The sequence below is a fragment of the Rhinopithecus bieti genome, unplaced genomic scaffold, assembly GCF_001698545.2.
Source record: "Rhinopithecus bieti isolate Rb0 unplaced genomic scaffold, ASM169854v2 scaffold_25530, whole genome shotgun sequence".
Classification (NCBI taxonomy): domain Eukaryota; kingdom Metazoa; phylum Chordata; class Mammalia; order Primates; family Cercopithecidae; genus Rhinopithecus; species Rhinopithecus bieti.
Window position 1 is genome coordinate 665,079 of NW_016811646.1, and position 23,106 is coordinate 688,184.

Below are 23,106 nucleotides of genomic sequence, written 5' to 3' on the forward strand. Positions count from 1 at the left end.
AGGGAAGGGGAGAGGGGACAGGAGAGGAGAGAGGGGAGGGGAGGGGAGGGGTAGGGGAGAGGGGAGGGGAGGCTTTACAAGCAACACTGGGAGAAAAGAATCAGCAATAAACCCAATATTAACCAAAAGGGCAACATGGCAACCAAAAATGTGAATAAGATCACAGGTTATATTAATAAAGTTACATATCTAGGAAGTGGAAGTGGATATTCTACCATTTTTAATATTCTTTTACATTTGTTCTAAAGTTTTGCTCAGAATTCTAGGCCTAAAATTTGAGAGTCAGCTGTCATGTAGGTTCAGATTAAACTAATCAATATAATTAAGAATCCTCAAATTTCACAATTTTATAAGTTACATATTGACTGAATACACTGACTTAAAGAGTAACTTAAAGCTAAGCTTATAACATAAACTTACAGGCTTACACCATTCCCAAAGTTTTCAATGAAGGTGTGAGATCAGGTCATGATAGTTCCTATCTGGGAAAGGAACCTCAAGATTATGATGGTAAAATGGTGTACTTAAAAACAAACCCTTGTTCATCCCACACCTTATCACATCAGGTCACCAATATATTACAGGACATAAAAGGAAAAGTCTAACTAGTTACCTAATGTCACCAGCTGGTAACACTCAAGAGCAGTTTCCATTTCTTTTATTTTTATTTATTTATTTATTTTTAAGATGGAGTCTTACTCTGTCGGCCAGGCTGGAGTGCAGTGGCACAATCTCAGCTCACTGCAACCTCTGCCTCACAGGTTCAAACGATTCTCCTGCCTCAGCTTCCTGATTAGCTAGGACTACAGGTGCATCCCACCATGCCTGGCTAATTTTTGTATTTTTAGTAGAGATGGGGTTTCACCATGTTGGCCAAGCTGGTCTCTAACTCCTGACCTCAGGTGATCCACCTACCTCGGCCTCCCAAAGTGCTGGGATTGTGGGCGTGAGCCACCACACCCAGCCAGCAGTTTCCATTTCTAACATGGAAAAGCATTTAACTTCACCTACAGCAGCATGCTGCAACAGACTTCTACCAATAGGACAATGGGTCCTGGGCAAGCAGTCATGAATAGTTACTTCTGGCATGAAAGGAGACAAAACTGTAAAAGTCACTAAGGTTTAAGAACACTTTGGCACACCTTTATCATCCAAGTCTCAAACAAGACCCTCTGTGGAAACTGCCTGTGGCTGAATTAATCATCCCTGGTATCCATTCTCTCCTTTCCCTTCAGGCTTAACTGGTTTCAAGGCTGCCAGCAAGAGAATATGTTTTCCTGCCTCCCTTGCAGCTAGGTTGGGGCAAGCTCTAACCAGTTCCCTGTGAGGGCAATGATTTGTGTACCTTCAGTTTCACATTCTTTAAAAAGTAAAATGCTAGATGTGTGTGGTGGCTCACTCTCATAATCCTAGGACTTTGGGATGCCAAGGCAGGAGTATTGCTTGAGGTCAGGAGTTCAAAACCAGTCTGGGAAACATAGAGAGACACTGCCTCTACACAAAAAAAATAAGAAAATTAACCAGGCATGGCATTATGTGCCTGTAGTCCTATTTGGGAGGCCAGGGCAAGAAGATTTCTTGAGCCCAGGAGTTTGAGGCTATAGTGAGCTATAATGACACCACTGTACTCCAGACTGGACCGCAAAGGAAGACACTAAGAAAGACATTGTCACAGGAAAAAAAAAAAAAAAAGGAAAGTGTTTCTGCTTTACTTTCCTTCTTTCTGGTTCTCTGGGGAGCACTGTACAAAGACTTACGTTATTTTAATGTTTCTAGTAGCCACATTAAAAAAGTAAATAGAAACAGGTGAAATAAATTTTACTCTATTCATTTAATCCAATTATGTCCTAAATAGTAGCACATCAGTGTATAACTATAAAAAATTATTAAGATATTTTACATTCTTTCTTTGGTACAGTGTCTTTGAAATTTAGCGTGTATTTTACACCTACAGTATACATCTCAGTTTGGATTAGCATATTTCAAATGCTCAAGAGCCACATGTGGCCAGTGGCTAGCACACTGCACAGAGCAGCTCTAGAGGGTAACAGAGGACACGGGAAAAGGGCTTGGGTTCCTGGGTTAATCTATGGAGCAGAGCTGCCCCACTGGCTCTTAGACTATTTTTAAACATTTACTTCAGAAGAAAACAACTTCTACCTTGTTAGAGCTACTGTATGGGGTATTTTGTTATTACAGCTTATCATGTACCTAATTAGTATACCCATTGGGACCTCACAGAAGGACCCTGCAGCTTCTCAGTTATGAAGCAACCCTTCAAAGAATGAACAGGCCAGGCATGGTGGCTTACACCTGTAATTCCAGCAATTTGGGAGGCCAAGGCAGGCGAATCACCTGAGGTCAGGAGTTCGAGACCGGCCTGGGCAGCACGGCGAAAACCCATCTCTACTAAAAATACAAAAAAATCAGCCGGGTATGGTGGCACACGCCTGTGATCACAGCTACTCAGGAGGCTGAGGCAGGAGAATCACCTGAACCCGGGAGGCAGAGGCTGTAGTGAGCTGAGATCGCACCACCACACTCCAGCCTGGGTGACAGAGCAAGACTCTGACACACACACACACACACACACACAGACACAAAATGAAAAGACTCATGAGTTCACACTGAATCTCATCAAAAACCCTTCCAAAACCATAGCCTAAATCTGAAAAGTTGCTACAGAAACATTCTCAGCATTGGGAAATACATCTTAGAACAAACATATCCAAGGAGAATATGTGATTCCTTAAACTTTTCCTTGTTCTATTCTTACATTATAAACCTCTACACTTTCCAGCTAACCAGCCCACTGGGCAGCCCAGGAGGCAGGAACCAGCTAGAGACCATCAGATCATTCGGCCTCCCAAGAAAATAAAAATGAATCCTTTCAGGCAGTGCTTCCCAAAAAGTGAAAGCATTTTCATGAATACAATAACAACTACTCTAATCGTTGAATAATCAAGTTGACCAGAACACAGTGACTTTCCTGTTTTAAAAGGGAGGGACTCAAGCAAAAAGAAAGCCAAGTCTAGTCACTAACGTCATCTTTATAGACATACTGAACCTTTGGCCAACGCTGGCCCCTGTATTGCCATATAGTTGAAAATAACTACATCCACACAGCAAAGATCTTTAGGTAGAAACTCAACTGAAAATATCCACAGGATGATTCAGAAGCAATTTCTGTTTCACTCCCAAGGAGAAGTTCATGAAAGAATTTGTCAAACAAAAAACATGTAGGTCAACAACAGCCTTCACTCAAAATGATCAGGTAATTAATACAGAATAAAGACGTAAGACATAATGGTCTAAATGACTCATTACTTGTGTAGACTAGGATATTTCCCCAAGTTTAGGGGCCAAGCCCTGGGTTTCATATTGGTTTCCAGTTGGAAAAGTATTATGTTTAACTGAGAATTACGGTCTGGGGTAAATAGAATAAAGCTATGACCCATTTAGCCCACAGTGGAGCTCCATGTAGAGAGATGTTTTATTGGCATCACTGGAAGAGCAGAAGCAGCATCTGCTCTTCCTCCCTTCAGAATTGAAATGCATTTGGCTCTCAGGAAACAAAGCATCTTTCCCTGTCACAGGAGGAATAATGCTGACATTGGTGAGCTTTGCCACTGTGGATGAACTTGTGGTGACGTAAAATCACCGTAGAGGTCTTATTTAAGCTTAGAGCAACAGTGTAACATCTATTTTATGCAGTTTGAAGCTTCACAATTTAGGAACCAGGAACTTGTTAGCAAGCATGTGCCATGGGTGACAGCACACAATGCTCTCCCATCAAGAAAAACCAGGAGAGTTACCATCTGTCTGTTATTTACCAAATGTTTGACTTTGGCCAAGTTACTTACCTGCCCTCAGCATTCACTTCTTCCTCTATCAACTGCATTGTATCAATGGCCTTTACTGGATAGAGTTTTGTAAGCATTAAATGACAAAGAGCATGCAAAGGGGCTTGGGACCGTGCCTGGCACCTGGTGAGCATTCAATCCATGAGAGCTCCTTATTCCTGTAATAGGAGGTTGGCCATCCATACGTGTTCACTCTTGCTATTAATATTATGCAGTGGCACCCACTGAAAAACTCTGATGCTCCAGCCTCACTCTCTTAGATGCTGAAAATAGTCCCAAGGATGAACAGTGGAGCCAAGGTCTATGACCGTGCCAGCTCAGTGGGGAAATGCCAGGGCTTCGGAGTAACTGTTCTAGGGTGGAAGGGTATGGAGTTATGTTATGGGTTGACTTGTATCCTCCCAAAAATTCATATCTTGGAGTCCTAAAGCTCTCCCTAACCTCAGAAGGTAACCTTATTTGGAGACAGGGTTTTCACAGAGGTAATCAAGCTAAAATGAGGTCATTATAGTGAGCCCTAATCCAGTATGAGTGGCATCTTTATGAAAAAGAGGAATCTGGGCACAGACACATGCACAGAGGGAGAATGCCACATGAAGACGAAAGCAGAGATCAGGGCAAGGCTTCTGTGAGCCAAAAACTGCCAGCCAACCACCAAATCTAGGTCAGAGCATGGAACAGATTCGCCCTCGCAGCCCTCACAAGGAACCAACTCTGCCAGTACCTGGATCTTGGGCTTCTAGCCTCCCGAACTCTGAGACAATACATTTCTTTAGTTTCAGCCACCTGGTTTGTGGTACGCTTTGTTACAGCAGTCCTAGCAAACTAATACCAGGCAAAATCAGGCAGTGAGCAGGTTCTCCATTTAAAACAGGCTGAAAAGACCTAGAAAATATGTGGCATGGCACAAATTTGCCCAAATTTCTCTCTAGAACTTTAGTAAAGTCTCCTATCTCCACCCAGTGGGGTCATCACTGATTTTTTTAAAATTATGTCTGTTTAAAAAAAAAAGGCTTAGCTTGAAATCGATTTGGCCAAGGTTCCTATGTCTACAGAGAGACTTGGATTTTAAATACTCCCATTGTGTGTATGTGCGTGTGTGTGTGGTGAGGGAAGGAGGCCCCAGCATTTGTAAAAACTTACTATAAATGACTAACAACTCTTGAAAGAAATACCTTGGCAGAGATGTTGGTTGTCGACCCTCATGAAAGCTGTTATCGCTGTTATCTTTTTTTTTTTTTTACAGATGGAGTTTCACTCTGTCACCCAGGCTGAAGTGAAGGGGCGTGATCTCAGCTCACTGCCTCCCAACCTCTGCCCTCTGCCCCCCAGGTTCAAGCGATTCTCCTGCCTCTGCCTCCCGAGTAGCTGGGATTACAAGCATGCACCACCATGCCTAGCTAATTTTTGTATTTTTAGTAGAGACGGGGTTTCGCCATGTTGGCCAGGCTGGTCTCGAACTCCTGACCTCAGGTGATCCACCCGCCTTGGCCTCCCAAAGTGCTAGGATTACAGGTGTGCGCCACCATGCCCTGCCGTGAACTGTTATCTTAATAGGCAACAAACTCAAACCTCTGTCTGAGCAGGATATGCCTGGTTCTTCAAGATTCATGGGGTGTATGCATTTCTTTGGCTGAAAGCTATAATAGTTAGTAGCTGCTATATAAAGGTATACCATCAATTTAATCTCTCTTAGAGCCTGTCACTTTAAACTCACTTTAAACTGGCTGTTTTGATTTTTTTAATGGAATGTCTGCTGCTTCCCTATTACAATGAAATATAAAATTGGGAATAAATCTTTCATCAAATTAAGCACACACCCTCAAAGTAAACGGTGAAGGCCTCGATCACGTTTGAGTGACATTTCTCAAGATTTGTTACAAAGATCTTTCAACCCCATTTCCCATCCCTCAACCTCCATCCATTTCACTCAAGTCACTAAAAATTGGCATCTACAAAGAAATTCCAGAAGCCTGAGCATTTTATTAGCAAAGGGAAATCCCAACCTTTTGGCCTCATTTTCATGATGACAGCTCATTTTCCCTGTGGAACCACATACTAGCTGCTGCAAATATTTAAAGAGGTAAAGAAGCTATTTTTTCAAGCTACGGTCATAAAAGATACAAATAATGATCATTGAGAACTCTGTGCTTGCTTAATAAGCTAAAAGTCAGTCTATCCATTTTTAAAACTAGGATGAAAACTTTACAGTATTCTTCTTTAAATACTCAGGGTCATGCCATGGGCACTCTCCTGGGCTCCTGAACTATTAATATTACTATTTTGTATGTCAAGGGCCATTTTTGAGACTGAGTTAACCCACTGTGCTGCAAGCTGCCTCCCCTGATTGACCTTCTGACCTTTCCCCCTCTTTCCAACCATGCTTCCAATGGGAGTCCAGAAGTAAGCCTACATATCTATAGGCAACTGGTCTTTGACAAGAGTGATCAGATCATTCAATGAGGGAATGAATAGTCTCCTCAACAAATGGTGGTGAGACAACTGGATAAATTTAACCGATGAGATGCAAGAATGAATGAATTTGGATCCGACTCCTACCAGCAAGGCCTGCATGAAGCTCCACCTCCATAAAGCTCCCCAAATTCTCCCATTCTCAATGATTCAGCCCTCTGAAAATTTGCAGCATTTATCACCAGGCCCTACAACTTAACAACTAGTTAGTTATATCATCTTAAAGGTAACTTGAGTATCTATAGTCTATACTGCTTGTATTTTGCTCTAATTGTTTCCTACATGTTTTGTTTCCTCTTCCCACCGAGGTTTATCAGCTTTTTAAAGACAACAACCATATTTGCATTTCTCCTGTATCCTATCTCCTATCTAACAACTCAAGTTTAAGAACTCCCAAAATAAAGTTATAAATGTGAAGTAAAAAAGGTTATCCATCATAGAAATTTCGTCATGCTGTTTAGCCTCTGTGGGTTATCTGCAGGGTCCCAAATAGATTTAAGAATCAAAACCACTGGACAATGACACTGTTTAACCACAGCCCTCAGAGTCAGGCTCATGCCCCACCAAACTCACATGTGTCTTTGACACAGTGCCAATTGTCAAGTCTTCCGGAAAGGACACTCCCATTCAATCTTTACCCACGTGATGGCCCTGGGGTCACAGAGTGACCTGAAGGCCATCCATAGGAGGCCCCCTTGGGCCACTTTCATCCTATGTTTACTCCTGGATTTTGCTCACAGTGGCCACAAACTGATCTGGCCACAGACCTCCCAGACACAGGCTCGCTGAAATGCGATCACACCAGTGGGTCACCTGTCTTCTTTATGCAAGCGCGAGAACCTGATCTGCTATTCTCCTCTTCCTACCCGGCAGAAATACAAAGAATCCTTTCTTCCTCCTTTTCCTTCACACAGACAAGCAGGAAAATGTGATGCCCAATGGTTTACAATATTTTGAGACAGACCACTCATTTCAGGTTAAAAAAAAATTATAATTTGGTTCATTCAACTGAATATAAATGTTTGTAAACGTGTTTTTGCTTAACAATACATATATATGCATGATATATCAAAAACACATATCAAAAACTTCCAAATCAAAGGCATACATTGGAAAACAAGCCTCTCTTCTCCACTCCCTCCCAGCTCTCAGTTTGCCTGGTCTCGAACTCCTGACCTCAGGTGATCAGCAATTGTTACCAGATTATTCTACCCTCCAGACCATGTAAACTTTTGAATCCTACTTTTTATTGCGGGTTGCTAATTACAAGGAAGAAATAAATATTTACTAAGTATCTCCTGAGAACCAGGCCCTAAGATTTTTGACATTCTTTTTTTTTTTTTTTTTTTTTTTAGACATAGTTTCACTCTTGTTGCCCAGGCTGGAGTGCAATGGCATGATCTCTGGCTCACTGCAACCTCCGCCTTCTGGGTTCAAGTGATTCTCCTGCCTCAGCCTCCCGAGTAGCTGGGATTACAGGCATGCGCCACCATGCCCAGCTAATTTTGTATTTTTAGTAGAGACAGGTTTCTCCATGTTGGTCAGGGTGGTCTCAAACTCCCAGCCTCAGGTGATCCTCCTGCCCCAGTCTCCCAAAGTGCTGGGATCACAGGTGTGAATCACCGCACCCGGCCAACATTCATTTAATGCATTTAACTGTCACCCCAACCTTACAGGGCTAATACTATTTCCTCCACTTTTTCGGTGAGGAATCTGAGGTTCAGAAGAGTAAGAGACTTGTCCAGGGCCACAAACCTAGGTCCAAGTCTAAAGTCACTTTTAAAGCTACTCCCTAGATTGCTCTGTCTTTTGTTTTTTGAGATAGGGCCTTGCTCTGTTACCCAGACTGGAGTGCAGTGGTGTGAACACAATTCACTGTAGCCTTGACCTCTTGGGCTCAAGCAGTCCTCCCACCTCAGCCTCCCAAGTAGCTGGAACCATAGGTGTGGCCCACCATAGGTGGCTAATTTTTTAATTGTTTTGTGGAGATGGAGTTTTACCATGTTTGCCCAGGCTGCTCTTGAACTCCTGGACTCAAGATCCTCCTGCCTCAGGCTCCCAAAGTGCTGGGATTACAGGAGTGAGCCACCGTGCCAGCAGATTGCCTAGTTTCTTAAAATATACTTTCCACCCAAAATTCCTCTTTCAGGAAACATGGGCTCTCGAATCAAGCTGCCTTAGTGCAAAAACTGGTTCTAGAACTTATAAAGTTCTAAGAACCCAAACAAATGACTGCATGTCCCTAAGGCCTCAGTTTCTTCATCTGTAAAATGAGCTTAATAGTTATACCCACCACATAAGATTTGTGGCAAGAGTAAATGAATTTCATGTGAAAAGCTTAGCATAGCTCCCGACATTTGGTTAATACTTCCTAATGGTTAATTATTATTAGCATTATTATCATACGGTTGATTAACAAACAGGGCTTTGAAATGTTTTTATTGTTGTCTTTTTTCATTCCCTCCATTTAGCTGTACAGTTCTGTGGCTTGGGGAAACAATTTGGATGTGGAGAGCCATTTGAAATTGTTGGACTCCATTATACCAATTTCCTCCTCCCCGGGCTCTCCTCCCCAAGGTCTGCTTCTCAACATTTCTTCTCTTAGCACTAACTGCCAAAATCATAGCCTTTTCTGCTGCCAAATCCCAGAAGCTTTTACTAGTGTTATTACAGTGGATTTTTTTAAATCATGGAAATATTTCAGTTTTTCTAACTAGATTCCAGCAACACCCTCCCTACTGCCACCAGTTTTGATTTTTAAACCAAAAGTTTATGTGCCTATCATTCCTCTGGGCCCCTGTTCATATATATGGAAGTCTAGACTGATGAAATTTTGCTAAAAATAATCTTAACTTATATAAATGAAAGCTACCTAGATTACCTTGGAATAGAAAAGGGCATTTGTTAACCTGGTCACATAATTTAGAAACCCCTATCTGCTGAATTGCGCAACATTTTCCATTTAATTGCCTTTTTCTCCTTAGCCGAAAGCCACGGGAGATACGTAGGCTGCATAACATACAGCCAGCAGACGATGAGGTTGAAGGAGGTTTCTTAGAAGTCGGATGACCAGGACTTTCACTCTGGCCAACAGCTAGTTTCATGTCTTTGTCAAAGTCTCTTTGCACTGTGAGTTTTATTTAATTTACCTAAAGGATAAGAAGGTGAGACCAACTTTTTTCATAACGCTTCCCAGTTCCTTCTTTAAGTGGGTCGGTATTTTACCATCATCCCATAAGCATCTCATCTAGCCTGGGTTTTATCAGGGGAGTAAGTTACATGTCATGATGCAGCCTCAGGAGATAAGCTTCAGCCAGAAGTAGGTATGCAAGTTACATATTAGCCATAAAAGACACAGTCTCCATTTATTGCAAAAATACAGCTGTGCCAAGCTGTCAAAATATAATTCATGGCAAAGCAATAAAATCTAGGTTCATCTGTAATTACCTCGTCTGAAATGATAGCTGCACAAGCCCATTTTGAGAGTGACATACCTTGGCTTCCATCTAATTCCCTTCCATTAATTTCTCCCATTCCACAACTCTGCTCAAAGTTTCTGGAATGCAGCTAGTACAAGACTGGGATCATAGAAGGGGTTATGGGGTGACCTTTTAAAAAAATATTACCAGGTACAACCCCTCTACTACGTTTTTCTCCCTTTTCTCCTGAGGGAGACTTTGTTTCATAACTCTTACATCATAACTGGTTCCTCCAATCCAGAGTCTTTTGTGATAGATAACAAATGAGGAAGAGCCCCTGGAATTCAGGGGGAGGAAAGGTACGGGTAGCAATAGGTACCATTTTACCACAAAAGCCTTAACAGAGTTGAACACGTTTCCTAAAGCCAAAGATGAACCATGCTAAATTGTCATTCCTGAACCACCCTCATGAGAGAGACTAGCTTCTTCTAAAAACAACATTCTGAATCAGGATTTCTGGCAACCTTAGAAATGTTGAGATTTTTACTGATTCTTCCTTTGAAGATGTTTAAAGTGACGGTTCCTTTCTCTACAAGGCACAGATCCCCAAAATTAAAGAAAAAAAAAAAACATTTTGAAAGCTACGCACACAAACAGCAAGGAACCTAGAGCATGCCATCTACAGAAGCTACCCTGAGCTGAGGCCAAGAGCACTTGAGTGTCTGTAGTTTATTAACTCAGTAGTGCCTTATCAAGGTGGGAGGAGCGTTTCTGCAGCTCCGTGGAGAAGAAGGAACAGCCAGACTCTGAGTCACCGCATACTCACGTCACTCTTCCTGAACTTCGCTTTCAAGCTCTTCATGTTTAGTCCATTCAGCCTTCCAAAGCTCTAGAGATTTTCAACACCTAAGCGAGAAAGAAAGGACATATGTAGGTTTCCAAATAAGGTATTCTGTCTTGATTGGATTACAACTTTGGGTCATGGGAAGGAGACAGAGCAGGGCTGGGTTGGGAAGGTGGTCAGTTAACAGCTGAGGAGTGGTAAATAACATATTTCCATTTATAATATACTCCCTAGAAGCTTCTGACATTTTCATATTAACCAAAACTTCCATTTTTTCCTACTTATTAACATTTATTTTAACTGACAAATAAAAATTGTATATACTTTTATGGTGTACAACATGACTTTTGAAATACGCATATATTGTAGAATGGCTAAGTTGAGCTAATTAACATATGCATTGCCTCACATACTTATTATTTCACTGTGATGAGAACACTCCAAATCTACTCTCAGGAATTTTTCAAGTGTACAATACACTAACTATAGTTACCATGTTGTACAATAGATCTCTTCATCTATTCCTCCTAACTGAAACGCTGCATCCTTTGACCAACATCTCCCCATCCACCTCCCCCACCGCCCCACTCCCACACCCCTACCCCTGCTCCTGGTAACTACTATTCTATTCTCTGCTTCTATGAACTGGACCTTCTTAGATTTCTGTATCAGTGAGTTCTAAAACATTAAAAGTAGAGCAAGTCTAAGTTACTGCTTAACTGTCACTATACAAAATGCTGTATCTCTATGTTCAAGTAATTCCTCGACATATCTTCTGTGCTGCAATCATGCCATCCACCTCCTTGTGACAGTGATGAGGAAAACAGTTCATATTCCAGATGCCACTCATTCCCTATTTATTTTTCTCAGTGTTTGTTCCCGTCTCCCCTCCCCAGAATGCACAGGGCAGTTAGTAAAAAATGCCAGGAACAACAAAACCTCCCTCATCAAATAGCTCATTCCTCAGGGGGCCTCTCTAAACAATGCAAGACTCTCAGGGTCCTGTGGGACTCAGTAATTCTGAGTTGCAGCTGAATCTTAAGCAATCACTTCATTTAACATGGGTCTGTGGTCCCCTGGAAATCGAATGTAATTATCTTTTAGCAAGCATACATTTACTTTTTTCAGGGAAGAATGTTCCGAGTTTTCACTGGATTCTACAAGGTAGTTGCCACCCTTCAAAAGTCAAGATTGCTTGTCTAGTCTAAGTGCCTCATTCGCAGAAGTAGAAACAGAGCCTCAGACAAGTTTTGAAACTTGACTGAGCCACAAAGTCTATTCATGATGAGATTCAGAACCAGACCCTAAGGCCTGACTAGTGGCTGAATGTTTTCACTGCCCTATATAGTTTTTTTTTTTTTTTTTTTTTTTTTTTTTAATTTCAATAGTTTGGGGGTATAGGTAGTTTTTTGATACACAAATTTCTTAGCAATGAATTCTGAGATTTTAATGCAACCAATATGTTGTCTTTTATCCCTCACCTGTCTCCCAACCTCCCCTACCCCTAGTCCTGACAGTCCATTATATCACTCTGTATGTTTTTGCATCCTTATAGCTTAGCTCCCACTTACAAGTGAGAACATACGGTATTTGGTTTTCCATTCCAGAGTTCCTTCACTTGGAATAACAGCCTCCAGTTCCATCCAGCACTGCCCTATACAGTTTTACAACTAAAACCAAAAAGCCAAATCCTGTGTTAAAACATGTATAGACCTTATCTTTTTTTTTTTTTTTCATTTTTTGTGGAGAATGGGGTCTCACTATATTGCCCAGGCAGGTCACGAACTCCTGGGCTCAAGCTATCCTCCAGCCTCTCCCTCCCTGAGAGCTGGGATTACAGTCATGAGCCACTGTGCCCAGCAAACATGTACAGACTCTACCTTTTTCATTACATTTGGAAATGTACAAAATGTGTAACCTTTGCATGTAGATAAAAAAATGAAAATACACTTAGGTCAAAAAAGGCAAGATAATCTATATGAAAGTTTCCATCACACAGTAAATGCCCAATAAATGTCACGTGAAGCCCACTGCAAGTGAGAACAGGTGACCTTTAACAGCACCATCCCAGAGGAGAACTGAGGAATAGCAGGCACACGTTTACCACAGTTAACCACTGTACCTTGCCAGGTCAGCTCACATTCCCCCAAATCCTTATTATTCTGAACAAAACTGACTTGAGAGGATGGTTGGGGAGTGCAAGCCACTGAATGTAGTTCTCATCCTTCTTCATGCGCTTGTTGCTACCTCCAGAAGTCACCCAGTGACTCTCTGGCTTCCAATGTGTCTACTTTCATTCTTGCTGCTGTCATTGATTAGGCCCCTTGGATAAATGGTGTGAAAACCCAGTCATCATGAAGCACTTTGATGGCATGAATCTGGAGGCCTCACTGTAACTGCAGCCTCTCCACGGCCCCTTTCAATCTTCCCAGCCTCAGCAGGAGTGACAGATGCATGTTGCCTTGGAAACGACACACACCATAATTATACATTGTTAACTGCCAAGCATTTAATCACAGAGAAGGCTGGGCTAGTACCTGAATAGCAAGTGCAAATTCCAGGGCAGTGTTTCTCAAAGTCAGCCCCTAGTTAATCCATATCAGAAGGACCTGGGGACTAAATGGAACCTTTCAGCCCCTGTCCTGTGAAAATTGAATCTCAAGGGGTAGAGCCCAGGAACTTCCTTGGTTGAATCTTTTGCACACTGAAGTTAGAGAAACTAGAACTGATATAAGTGGAACAGGAACACACTTGTCAGAGTTGGGCTGGTTCATAAACCAAAGTTGGGTTTTTTTTTTTCAAATTAAAAACAGAATCATCTTTTGATGAATCAAAGTAGAAATAATGATAATCAGATATTCCCAAACTGTCGCTGGCTAGCCCAGGGTTTCTACACCAACTGTTGCTAGAAAGTGGAAATCATCCTTCGAATTGAATTCCTTCCCCCTTCTTGTGGAAGTATAATAACCAAGGAAACAGGATAAATCAGTCCAGCAGAAAAGGGAGAAAAGAGAGGCCATGTATTGGATAACCCAAAATCGTGCAGTTCCCCACAGCAGAGCCACTCAAAGCATTCCTTCATTCACACATTCAGAGAGCACAAAGTCTTAGGCAACAGCGGGTAAGATTTTTGTTTGAGGTCATGGGGGTTTCGTGGGTGTTGTGTTCGTTTTTCTGTGTATTTGTCTTTGGCTTTTCTTTTGCTTTGTTTTAAGCGTGCAGTGAAAAGTATACAAACTCTTATTTGAAGAGGATTAAATAAATAAAGCAATAATTCCAAAAGTTCCCAAGGGAAGGTATTAACCGCCAAATTGAGTGTCTTCCTGGAGTCCCTGGATTTGGGTGTGTGACAGCTGGGTGGCCCACGGGCCTAACTCCACAGTGATAGAGATAAGTGTCAAAGGAAAAGAAGTTCTGGAAATCTACACACAATGGTAACTCTAGAGGCATGAACTGTAGCTGGGGTAAAGTTATTAATAGATCACTGCTTTCCTGGTATTCATGAAAGGATCTCACACCTGGAAGCCATGGCTGGCGGGAAGTAATGTGGCCCCTGGAATAACGCCAGGTGCCAGCTGTCTCAGCATCTCCTCTTCCTCAAGATGAATAATGAGTAAACGGACTCGCCTTCCTTGGGCCAACTGGGATCTTACAGTCCCATTTTCAATCCCAAACTTCCAAAGCCCTGGCTGGGCTACAACCTATGTTGAGTAAAGTGACATCTATCAGTTTGGCAAGGCCACACTAAAGGCAGTCCTTGGAAAAGTCATTAAATCAAGATGCTTACTTCAAAAGAAATGCAGCAAAGCTGAATTAGCTGCACAGCAGCCTAACTGGAGTATGTACCAGACAGGATCATGCATCTATGGGAAAAGCTCTCTGAACTAAGTTCTCCCATTTGAAGCAGAATAAAGCATACCTACCCACTGAGCAGAAATACTAGGCAGTTTGTTACCCATTTAATTCAAAATAAGTCCCTGCAATATGGCATCCATCACTGGCCACCAATCGTCAATCACTGGCCAGCAATCATCACTGGCCGCCAATCATCACAGAATGGACGACACATTGATAGATGAGGATGGAGCAAGGCAGAGATGTACATGCTTGTCTCCATCTCATTTGAAAGACTGGATGCAATGCTGTTTATTTATTAATTCATTTTCCCTTTAAAAACATAATTTAACTCCCAATCCTAGCCTGCATTTTAAAATCTTGATATTAGCCTATACAGCTTTATCATTAACAAAAAAGTTAAACTTCTTTGAGTATTAAAAAAAAAACAAAACAAAACAAAACAAAAAAAACACCCTTACAATGGATATGGGGTTTTCTTTTGGGTGTAATGAAAATGTTCTAAGATGTATTGCTGTAATGGTTGCACAACCTGTGAACACACTAAAAACCATTCATTCATACACTTTCAGGAGGTGAAGTGAACGGTATATGAATGATATCTCAACAAAGCTGTTATTTTTTTAAAAAGCTTAATAATCTCTATTACATTCGCCAGTCCTTAGGATTAAGAAAATTCCAGGTTATTCGGATATGGTGGCTCACGCCTGTAATCCCAGCACTTTGGGAGGCCGAGGCAGGTGGATCATTTGAGGTTGCAAGTTCGAGACCAGCTGACTAACATGGTGAAACCCTGTCTCTACTGAAAATACAAAATTAGCCGGGCGTGGTGGCACATGCCTGTAATCCCAGCTACTACGGAGGCTGAGGCAGGAGAATCGCTTGGGCCCAGGAGGCAGAGGTTGCGGTGAGCCAAGATCGCACCATTGCACTCCAGCCTGGGCAACAAGAGTAAACTCCATCTCAAAAAAAAAATAAAGAAAGAAAATTCCAGGTTAGAAACCTCTAGACTGATGAAAAAAGAAATGCAATCAGGCGGGCACAGCAGCTCACGTCTCTAATCCCAACATTTTGGGAGGCTGAGGTGGAAGGACTGCTTGAAACCAAGCATTCAAGACCAGCCTGGGCAACATGGCAAGACCCTGTCTCTACAAAAAAAAAAAAAAAAAAAATTAATTAGCTGGTGGTGGTGGCACATGGCACGTAGTCCTAGCTACTCAGTAGGATGAGGTGAAAGGGTCACTGGAGCCTGGGAGTTCAAGGCTACAGTAAGCCATGATCATGCCACTGCTCTTCAGCCTGGATGAAAGAGTGAGACCCTCTCTCGAAAAAAATAATAATAATATTCCATCACAAAATATGGCAATACATCTATAGAATTCTCAGCCAAACCAGAACACTAACATGTGCCCCCAAATAGGCTTCAGGACTTTTTCTTCCAAGTTAAAAGGACATCAGACTTAAAATCCACACCACAGACCAAGTGCTGAACAAGCCTCAACACACTCCTTCTCTCCTTGTCCGCATCTACCTCTTCTCACTCAAGTGCTTGAGTATTTCTTTAGACAATAACCTCTCTGCAACAAAAATGGAATTTTAACCAAAGCCATATAAACATTCAATTTTCTCAATCCAGCAAAACAAATACGTTCTGTCAAAGGTCTCTCCAGACCAACTTCCCAGTGAAGGTATCTTTAACAACACAGCACCTCACGCCATCCGAACCCCTTCCAGTGGGCGGAAGTTGCTTCAACCTCTGCCTCTCAGACAGGGCTGTGCTGTGAGTTATGTTGCTGCTTCTGGAAGAACATAAAAATGGGAAGCAGGGCCCAACGGGTATTGTTCCCTCTTGTCCGATTTACTTTACAGCAGATTTGTACTGTTCTAGAAAGACAGAATTTTAAATACATACAAAGACTCAGGATAGGAACTATGAGCAGGCCCAGAGGACTCCAAACTGACTGAGAATACGAATAAAGAATAATTTAAAAATCATCTTATAAGTAGGTGTTAAATACTGTAGAAATTCAAAGAGTGAGAATTTTGAAGGGCTAGAAAAATATCAGAGAAGTCTTCCTAAATGGGAGCAGGGCTCTAATTGAACTTAAAGGAAATATGGGATTTGGACAGGTGAAGGAGGAAAGGGCATTTTGTCCATCTCTCTCACAAGATGGGGGACTCCTTTCTTAGATTTTCCAGGTAAGGGTCTGACACCTGTTCAGTCTCCCCAAGTGGTCCCATAAGCTATAGTGTGAATGTGTCCTCCAGAAGTTCATGTGCTGGAAACTTAATTGCCAATGTAACAGTATTAAGGGATGAGGACTTCAAGAGTGATTGGGTCATGAGGGTTCTACCCTCCCGAATGGATTCATGCTTTATGATGGGAGTGAGTTAGTACCTGCCAGAGCCCGTTATTATAAAAGTGAGCTAGTCTTGCTTTGTGGTCTCTTTCGCATCCACCTTCTGCCACCAGATGTCCCTTGCTAAAGACCAGCACCATGTCCTTGGACTTCCCAAACTCCAGAACTATGAACCCAATATGCTTATTTTCTCCGTAAATTACCCAGTCTGTGGTATTCTGTTATAGCAACAGAAAATAGACTAAGACAGTAGGGGTGGTAGGAATCATTGCATAGTTCTCTGCAAAGAAAGATACTCCCGCAGTCTGACTCCTTTAGACCCTGGATGTGAGTGAGGGATTCAAGAACCCCATTACCAGTTTTCAGCTGATTTGAAAATTTACATCTCAGACTACCTACTTACTTTGGAATAGAGTGTTTTCATTTTGACTGTACTTGAGCGCCCTGGCCATTGGCATATAATCAATAAATGTTTTACAGGTGAACATGCAGAACAAAGATATAGGATAAAGTGCTTGGATAGACTTTAGACCTCACCTCTGACCTTAGCAAGGCTCTCATGGATCCCAAGTGCACTGAGGAGGGTGAGTTCTCTGACACGGGTTAGCGTCATTGGGATATTTGTACAAACGCAAAATGGTAATTGGGTTTTACTATGTACAAGAGAAAAGCACTAAGGTTGTAAAAAACCCAGCTCATTTGGCCTCTGAAATCTTACCAGGATGCCCCTCCTTTTTCCTTCCCACCTGCCCCTTCCCTCTCATTACTGCTGTCCTCATGCAGCATTCCCCCCAGTCACATGCTAAGCCTACCTGAAGGAGCTGACCATTTTCAATAATGCAACATTAGGGTCAGAGGAGAGCAAGGATCATCAGCTAGTACCCTGGAGGCAAATTCTTAGGACAGAGATTTTCTCAGCCTGATTCTAGAACTATGGGGCAAGCCAGGGATTCCCCCCACAAATCAACATGCCTGCTGTGTTATTTCATGTGAGACCTTCCTCCCCTTCTAGTCAGGGAGCTCCTCAAGAAGGTAAGCGTCCATCCTAGACAGGGCCAGGGTTTCACCTCTGGCCTCAGCAAGGCTCTCTTTATAGTCAAAACTTAGTGAAACTTTGCACTGCTTAAATGAATCAATGATGAATGAATGAATGGGCACTACGGTTAGGTTGGAAACACAGACATGCCACAGTCATTTTAGCCTGAGGTGCAAATTTTCAAAGGATTTAACTGAAAACTGGTTAACAGGGCTCTTACTCACATCCAGGTGCAAAAGGGTCAGAGTGTGTGTGGACTGTGGGACGGTCTTCCTTTAGAGAGAGCTATGCAATGGTTCCTACCACACCTACTCAACCTCATAAGAGGCTTACAGGACTGAAGAGATTGGACGGTGTCTGATCCACACCTGAAAAATCTAAAATGGAGAGAAACTGGCCTATGCTTCAAGGATGGAAATGAAGGAGAGGTTGCTGTTGTGCTGTAATCAGCCTGAATACTGGAGTTTATTTGTGCATAAATATATGTTTCCTATGGAGCATGTGTAGACAACTCACAATAGAAGGAAATAAGTGGTGCTAGATTCTGTGTAATAGGGTAGATTGGAAGGACACAGAGGGCAGAGGGAAGCAGATTCCCTGATGGAGAAGCAACAAACTCGAGGCAATCACATGACATTCATCAAGGGAATTGCAGAAGAGGGGTCTGCAGTGATGGTCCAAGAATGGAGCGAGAAGAGGGAGATCTCCAAGGGGCCCCTCAGCTGGTGTGCCAGGGCTGCCACAGCAAAGTACCACAGACTGGGTAGTTTAAACAACACAAAATAAAGCCCAAGGTCAAGGTGTGAGCAGGGTTGGTTTCCTTCTGAGGCACTTCTTCGTGGCCTATAGATGGATGTCTTCGCCCTGTGTTTTCACATGGTCTTCTGTGTGTGTCTCCATCCTAATCACGTCATCTTATGAGGACACCAGTCATATTGGATTAGAGTCCACCCATATACCTTATTTTACCTTAATTACCCCTACAAAGGTCCTATCTCCAAATACAGGTACATTCTGAGAAACTGGGGGTTAGGACTTCAACACAGAAATGGGATAGAGGGGCACAATTCAGTCCATAACATTCCCAGAAATAGCCCAGAATTAAAAGTAAAACAAACATCTGTCAAATTCAGAACATGGCACTGTCACACTATAGTACCAGTCAAATAAGAATTTTCAGCCAGAAGTGGTGGCGGGTGCCTGTAATCCCAGCTACTCGGGAGGCTGAGGCATGAGGATTGCTTAAACCTGGGAGGTGGAGGTTGCAGTGAGCTGAGATCGTGCCACTGCACTCCAGGCAGGGTGACAGAGTAATACACTGTCTCAAAAAAAAGAACTTTTTTATCCCTCTAACTTCTTATCTTCCCCTGCCCTACCCCTAGTTTTACCATAGAGAGATCCCTAGAGGGATCCCAAACTGTGATAGGAAGATGCCGGAGGCAGGGTAGCAGGGACAAAGAGAAAAGGGAGAGCTATTTAACTTTAAATCAAATTTCAACATTTTATTGTTATTAGATTGGTGCAAAAGTAATCACGGTTTTTGCCACTAAAATAACAAAACCACGATTACTTTTGCACCAACCTAATATTTGACATTGAGGACTCTAAATTCTGAATTAAGAGTATTTAGCAGTTGAAACTGACTGCAGAACTTTTTTTAAATCTAAGAATAAGTCAGAGGCTGGGTGCAGTCGCTCATGCCTATAATCCCAGCACTATGGGAGGCCAAGGTGGGAAGATCACTTGAGCCGGAGATCAGCCTGGGCAACATAGTGAGATCTCCATCTCTACAAAAATAAAAGTAAATTAGCTGGGTATGGTGGGGAGCACCTGTAGGCCCAGGTACTTGGGAGGCTGAGGCAAGAGGATCGCTTGAGTCCAGAAGTTTGAGGCTACCGGGAGCTATGATTGTCACTACACTCCAGCCTGGGAGACAGCGCGAGACCCCCACTTTTAAAAAAAGGAACGGCCAGGTGTGGTGGCTCACGCCTGTAATCCCAGCACTTTGGAAGGGCAAGGCGGGTGGATCACTTGAGGTCAGAAGTTTGAGACCAGCCTGCCAAAATGGCAAAACCTCGTCCCTACTAAAAATAAAAAAATGAGCCAGGCGTGGTGGTGTGTGCCCATAATTCCAGCTACTGGGGAGGCTGAGGCAAAGAATCACTTGAACCCAGGAGACAAAGGTTGCAGTGAGCTGAGATCATGCCACTTTACTCCATCCTGGGCAACAGAGTGAAACTGTGTCTCAAAAAAAAAAAAAAAAAAAAAAAAAAACGGTCATAGATTTCATCCACAGACAAGGAATATACTAACCTCACAAAATAACTTTCAGACAGGGGGATACAAAACAAGGCTGCTTTATGATTACTATCTTATAAATCTTATTTATTCAGCAAACCAGATACGTTATAAATGAATAAACAAGCAAACTTTCTTTTATGAATTAACAAAAGTATAGATTTGTTAAAAGACTGCCCAGATAAAGTTAGGGGGGGAAAGACATAACAATAATGTCATCTTGGCAGTGAATCCTTTCCAAAATACTTTAATATCTCAGATTTTTTTCCAAGAAAATAAATGAGCACATTCTTTTTAAACCACAAATGTCATTTAGATACTGTATCATAATGATCATGTAGTAAAACTCTTTTGAGACCATTCATCTCCTATATTCACAACTTGCCTTTATCCAGGGGATGACATTTCTCTTGGAAACCAAATATATCATTCTTCTTTGAGAATAAAACCTGCCATCAACCAGGATTGATCTTAGTCTATGAATCAGCCAGAGCCAGCGGCACTGACTGACACAAAATTGGCTGTGGTTCTGGCAGCACTACTTTCTGGTCTGTCAAATCCATGACTCACATGCTCCAATAAGCCTACCAAAGAAAAGTCCCAAGGTTACCTCCTGTCCTAAATCTATTCAATTTAAAAAGCATGGCTTAATCAAAACAAACTACCTCTGGAATGTAACAATCACTCTAGGACTAAGACACTGCATGCAATTATCCCTTAAATCGAGGATATTTTTAAGATGATTCCTAAAATGCTCATCCTGTTCTGTGTTATCTTTTGATGTTCATTACAATACCACCTTCTAAACACACCACCGTGTTCACCTCTGAAGAGAAAAACCACGTCACACGTGCCCTGCAGCTGACCCCAAGGGTCACCCCAAGTCACTATGCATGGGTAAGCCCCTTCATGTCTTCCTCCAAAATCCATTCCTTAAGTTTCACCTATCTTGAAACCCAAAAGAGCCCATCAAGTTTAAACACAGAGATCCAATCCTCAAACATTAGTGGTGAAAATGTAAAATGGTATAGCCATTGTGAAATGCAGTGTGACAATGTCTTACAAAGTTAAATATATATTTACCATATGACTCAGCAATGCTATTCCTACCTATGAGAGAAATGAAAATGTATGTCCACATAAAGACTGAGTATTTACAGAAGGAGCATTTGTAATTGTGGAAAAAGTAAAACAACAGAAATGTCTGTCTACTAGGTAAATAATCTGTGGCAATTCCATATAATGGAATACTACCCAGCAATATAAAGGAATATAACATTGATCCATGGTAAAGCATGGATGAAGCTCAAAAACATTTTGCTAAGTGAAAGTCAGACAGACTTATATGATTCCATTCCTTTCTTTTTTCTTTTCTTTTTGTTTTTTTTAAGATACAGAGTCTTGCTGTGTTGCCCAGGCTGGAGTGTAGTAGCACCATCATAGCCCTCTGCAGCCTCAAACTCCTGGGCTCAAGTGATATCCCACCTCAGCCTCCTGAGTAGCTGGGACTACCGGTGTGCATCACCACACCCAGCTAATTTTTGTATTCCTTGTAGAAAAAGAGTCTTGCTGTCTTGCCCAGGCTGGTCTTGAACTGCTGGCCTCAAATGTTCCTCCGGCCTGTGCCTCCCAAAGTGCTGGGATTAGAGGTATGAGTCACCACACCTCAGGATTGTATTTCTAAGACATGTCTAGAAAAGGTAAATTTACAAGGACAAAAAGTTGATTGGTGGTTGTCCAGGGCTGGGAACGCTAATAGGAAGTAATTGCAAATGCCATAAAGGATCTTTCTGGTGTGAGGGAAATGTTCTAAAACTAGATGATGGTGATGACTGAAAAATTCTGTTCATTTACTAAAAGTCGTTGAATTGTATACTAAAATTAGTGAATTTTACAGAAAGTAAGTTCTATCTCAGTGAACTTGTTCTCAAAAAGATCCAATGGCCCGGGCACGGGTGGCTCACACCTGTAATCCCAGCACTTTGGGAGGCAGGGGCAGGTGGATCACGAGGTCAAGAGATCAAGACCATCCTGGCCAATACGGTGAAACCCCATCTCTGCTAAAAATACAAAAATTAGCTGAGTGTGGTGGTGCAGGCCTGTAGTCCCAGCTACTTGGGAAGCTGAGGTAGGAGAATCACTTGAATGCGGGAGGTGGAGGTTGCAGTGAGCTGAGATCATGCCACTGGACTCAGGCCTGGTGACAGAGCGAGACTCAGTCCCCCCCCCCACAAAAAAAAAAAAGATCCAATGAAGGCTGAGCATGGTGGCTCACGCTTGTAATCCCAGCACTTTGGAAGCCCGAGGCAGGCAGAACACCTGAAGTCAGGAGTTTAAGACCAGCCTGGTCAACATGGCGAAACCCCGTCTCTACTAAAAAATGCAAAAATTAGCCAGGCATGGTAGCGGACGTCTGTAATCCCAGCTACTAAGTGGGAGGCTGAAGCAGGAGAATCGCTTGAATCTGGGAGGCAGAGGTTGCAGTGAGCTGAGATCACGCCACTGCAGTCCAGCCTGGGCAACAGAACGAGACTCTGCCTCAAAAAAAAAAAAAAAAAAAAAAAAAAAAAGGTTCCGATGCAAAAGGCAAAAGGGAGGCCCTTTTACAAAGGAATTGGTAATGAAAAATATCTTTAGAGTGAGTAAGAGAACAGGTTCTATTCAGGGTTATATTTAATCCCTGTTGTTAACCTAGAAAGAATGAATTGCCAAAAGTTGGCTTACTACATATTCATTGGTTCTTTGACTCAGTTTTGAAACAAGGAAACTCAGACTCTCACATTCTGGAATGTGGGAGACGTCATTTACAATGATCGCAGTGGTGCCATTTGGCTTGTGAATCTCTTTCCTTACCCAGGCATCCAGTGTCTTAATACTTTTCAGAATAAGGAATATATAAATATGTTAATGACATAGATTCTGTGAATTCTGATGCCCTAGGAGTAAGGGAGTGGATGGA

At 42.2% G+C, this 23,106-nt stretch overlaps 1 protein-coding gene across 7 annotated transcripts in view; it reads right to left on the bottom strand.

The window, feature by feature from the left end:
* The window catches only part of RAI14 (retinoic acid induced 14), a 179,763-nt gene that overhangs the window by 138,551 nt on the left and 18,106 nt on the right, over window positions 1-23,106 (bottom strand). For 4 of the 7 annotated variants that reach the window (XM_017894507.1, XM_017894501.1, XM_017894508.1 and 1 more), the window contains exon 2: window positions 10,581-10,660. In XM_017894507.1, the coding sequence (XP_017749996.1) occupies window positions 10,581-10,616 (36 nt within the window). In that variant the 5' untranslated portion in view covers window positions 10,617-10,660. Of the gene's footprint in view, window positions 1-10,580; window positions 10,661-12,720; window positions 13,027-23,106 lie in introns of those variants that run through there. The other 3 variants (XM_017894509.1, XM_017894503.1, XM_017894502.1) reach the window with 2 other exon arrangements.